The sequence below is a fragment of the Mandrillus leucophaeus genome, unplaced genomic scaffold (genome assembly GCF_000951045.1).
Source record: "Mandrillus leucophaeus isolate KB7577 unplaced genomic scaffold, Mleu.le_1.0 Scaffold2, whole genome shotgun sequence".
Lineage (NCBI taxonomy): Eukaryota > Metazoa > Chordata > Mammalia > Primates > Cercopithecidae > Mandrillus > Mandrillus leucophaeus.
Window position 1 is genome coordinate 12084906 of NW_012102031.1, and position 3175 is coordinate 12088080.

Genomic DNA, 3175 nt, shown 5'->3' on the forward strand with positions numbered 1-3175 from the left:
TTTGTTTTTTTTGAGGCAGAGTTGCACTCTTGCAGTGTGAAACTCTTGTCTCCCAGGCTGAAGTGCAGTGGTGCGATCCCAGCTCACTGCAACCTCTGCCTCCTGGGTTTAAGTGATTTTCCTGCCTCAGCCTCCTGAATAGTTGGGATTACAGGCATGCACCATCACGCCCGGCTAATTTTGTGTTCTTTGTAGAGACAGGGTTTCACCAGATTGGCCAGGCTGGTCTCAAACTCTTGACCTCAGGTGATCCACCCACCTCAGCCTCCCAGAGTACTGGAATTACAGGTTTGAGTCACCATGCCTAGCCAGAATTTTGCTGTTTTTCTAAACAAGCTTAGAAATGGTTTCTAGCGGGCCGAGCACAGTGGCTCATGCCTATAATGTCAACACTTTGGGACACTGAGGTAAGCAGATCACAAAGTCAGGAGTTGGAGACCAGCCTGGCCAATATGGTGAAAACCCATCTCTACTAAAAATACAAAAATTACCTGGGCATGTTGGCACACTCCTATAGTCCCAGCTACTCGGGAGGCTGAGGCAGAAGAATCTCTTGAACCCGGGAGGAAGAGCTTGCAGTGAGCCAGAATTGCACCATTGCACTCCAGCCTGGGCAACAGAGCGAGACTCAGTCTCAAAAAAATAAAAAGAAAAAGAAAATAATTGGTTTCTCTCTAATATTTTGTAAGGTTATAGAAACTGGCAGATTTTATTTTAATAGAGTCAGTACACAACTGAGTGGTATAATATATTCTTTAAATTTTTATTTATTTATTTTTATTTAGAGATGGGGTCTTGCCCTGTCACTCAGGCTGAAGTGCAGTGGTGCAGTCTTGGATTACTTCGGTCTTGACCTTCTGGGCTCAAGTAGTCTTCTCACCCCAGCCCCCTGAGTAGCTGGTACCACAGGTGCACTCCACCACCGCTGGGTAATTTTTGTATTTTTTGTGGAGACAAGGTCTCGCCGTGTTGCTCAAGCTGGTCTTGAACTCCTAGGCTGAAGCGATCTGCCCACCTCAGCCACCTTGCCCAGCCACTGTTCTTTATTTCTGTCTCCGCTTTCTTTCCATTTAAGTTAGAAAATAATCTTCCTGTCAATCTGCCTCCATTCCAGTGATGCGCACATAAATGTAACTCTCCTGGTTGGGAAGCTTTCCTCTTTCTGAGTAACTGACATTTCTTGTCTTCTTGGGGCTATCATGTGCTAATACCCACAATAACGTCAAAACCTTTCCTGTTATCCCACTGCCCTTACCTGTTGCTTTTGTACTTTTGCTTTACTTTAGCCACACCATGTTACCATATGTGCCTCTTCCAGGCATGGAAGCTACATATAACACCAGCGGCAGTCAAACAAGGTGAGCACATGAGGCTCAGTGCGTGTGCACATGTGTGTGTGTAAGAGAGTGCATGCATAGGTGGCATGGATCATCTGTGGCATGACTTTGATCTCTTGTCCTTGTAAACCTGATCTGTGTCTCTCAGATAAACATCTCTGAGATTGAAATCGGTTCTATTACAAGCAGCAACTAGGAATTTGTAATCAATACCATTTGTTAAAAAAAAAAAAAATTGAAAATCACTAACCAGCTTATTGTACCAGAAGTCACCTCTCAAGCTACTTCATGTTTTATAGCCAACTTCAGTCCCTGGACAGGGTTGATCTCATCTGAGCGCTGTTCATTTGTGTGGATTACCAGATACCTTCCTCACCCAAAAATTCTGTTCCTTTTTACAGTTTTCCTTATAAAACTCCATAGCAATAAAATGGATTACACATTCTTGTAATTTTTTTACATACGTGGTACAGGCTATGTCTGGAAGTGACTAGAAAGCAGGTTGACTGAATATATCATTCCTGGAAAGAAAGAAAAAGTATTGAGGCCTAGATGTTAAGAAGTTGAGGCTGGGTGTAGTGGCTCATGCCTGTAATCCCAGCACTTTGGGAGACCTGGGCAGGCGGATCACCTAAGGTCAGGAGATCGAGACCATCCTGACCAACATGGAGAAACTCTGTCTCTACTAAAAGTACAGAATTAGCTAGGAGTGATGGCACATGCCTGTAATCTCAGCTACTTGCAGGTGCTGAGGCAGGAGAATCGCTTGAACCTGGGAGGCAGAGACTGGTGCAATCTGAGCCAAGATTGCACCATTGCATTCCAACCTGGGCAACAAGAGCGAAGCTCCGCCTCAAAAAAAAAAAAAAGAAGAAGTTGAATGTGCTGGAAGTAGAAAGGGAACCCCTCTCATATCTTTCTTCTCTTTCTCTTCATGGTGCTAGGCTGGAGCCTCCATTCCCTGCCTTGGTACCAAAGTCTTGCTTGGTAGCAGAATCAGCTGTCAGCAAGCTCCTGCTTTCAGCCTCTGAGTTCCAGGTTCCTGGATTGGATGAGCTGGATGGTGTGAAAGCAGCATGCCCCTGCCCACAGAGCAGCCCTCCAGAACAGAAAGAGGTAAGTGTAAAGTGCTGGTGGGGTCAGGTGATGGTGGCCATTGTCAACTCACATCACATGGTAACTACAGACTGGCCTCTGAGTATCTTTACATACCACCTTTAGTGTCAGCCAAGTCCTGGAGAGTACTAAGCCAGGAGTTTTTCTCTTTGCCAATAAAGGACACAGTGGACTTTTTAATCTGCACTGTTTTCCAGATACTTTTTTCTTGCCAACAGCATGTAACTGTTTAGAGAATTGGACCAAAGAGCTGCTTTGTGCATTCAAAGAAATGAGTGGATGGTGATGATGTTCAATTTTGCAACCTCTGTTGTCTTCGATAGTTGCAAACTTTCATGTTAACAGTTCAATATCTGAACTGAATGTACGATTCTTGTTTTGATGATATGAAGGGAGTAGTTGCTTAAAACACAGCAGGGACCGGGCACAGTGGCTTATGCCTGTAATCTCAGCACTTTGGGAGGCTGAGGTGGGTGAATCGCTTGAGTCCAGGAGTTCAATGGAAGCCTGGGCAACCTGGCGAAACCGTGTCTCTACAAAAAATACAAAAATTAGCTGACCGTGGTGGTGCACACTTGTAGTCCCAGTTACTTGGGAGGCTGAGGAGGGAGAATTGCTTGAGCCCAGTAGGTGGAGGTTGCAGCAGTGAGCCCCGATTGCATCACTGCACTCCAGCCTAAGTGACAGAGTGAAAGCCCATCTTAAAAAAAAAAAAAAAGGCC

The 3175-nt window shown here is 45.1% G+C and overlaps 1 protein-coding gene across 1 annotated transcript in view; it reads left to right on the plus strand.

Moving 5' to 3' along the window:
- The window catches only part of PRR14L (proline rich 14-like), a 73071-nt gene that overhangs the window by 42196 nt on the left and 27700 nt on the right, over window positions 1-3175 (plus strand). Inside the window, exons 5-6 of the mRNA XM_011979019.1 lie at window positions 1287-1358; window positions 2282-2453. Of these exons, the coding sequence (XP_011834409.1) occupies window positions 1287-1358; window positions 2282-2453 (244 nt within the window). The remainder of the gene's footprint in view (window positions 1-1286; window positions 1359-2281; window positions 2454-3175) is intronic.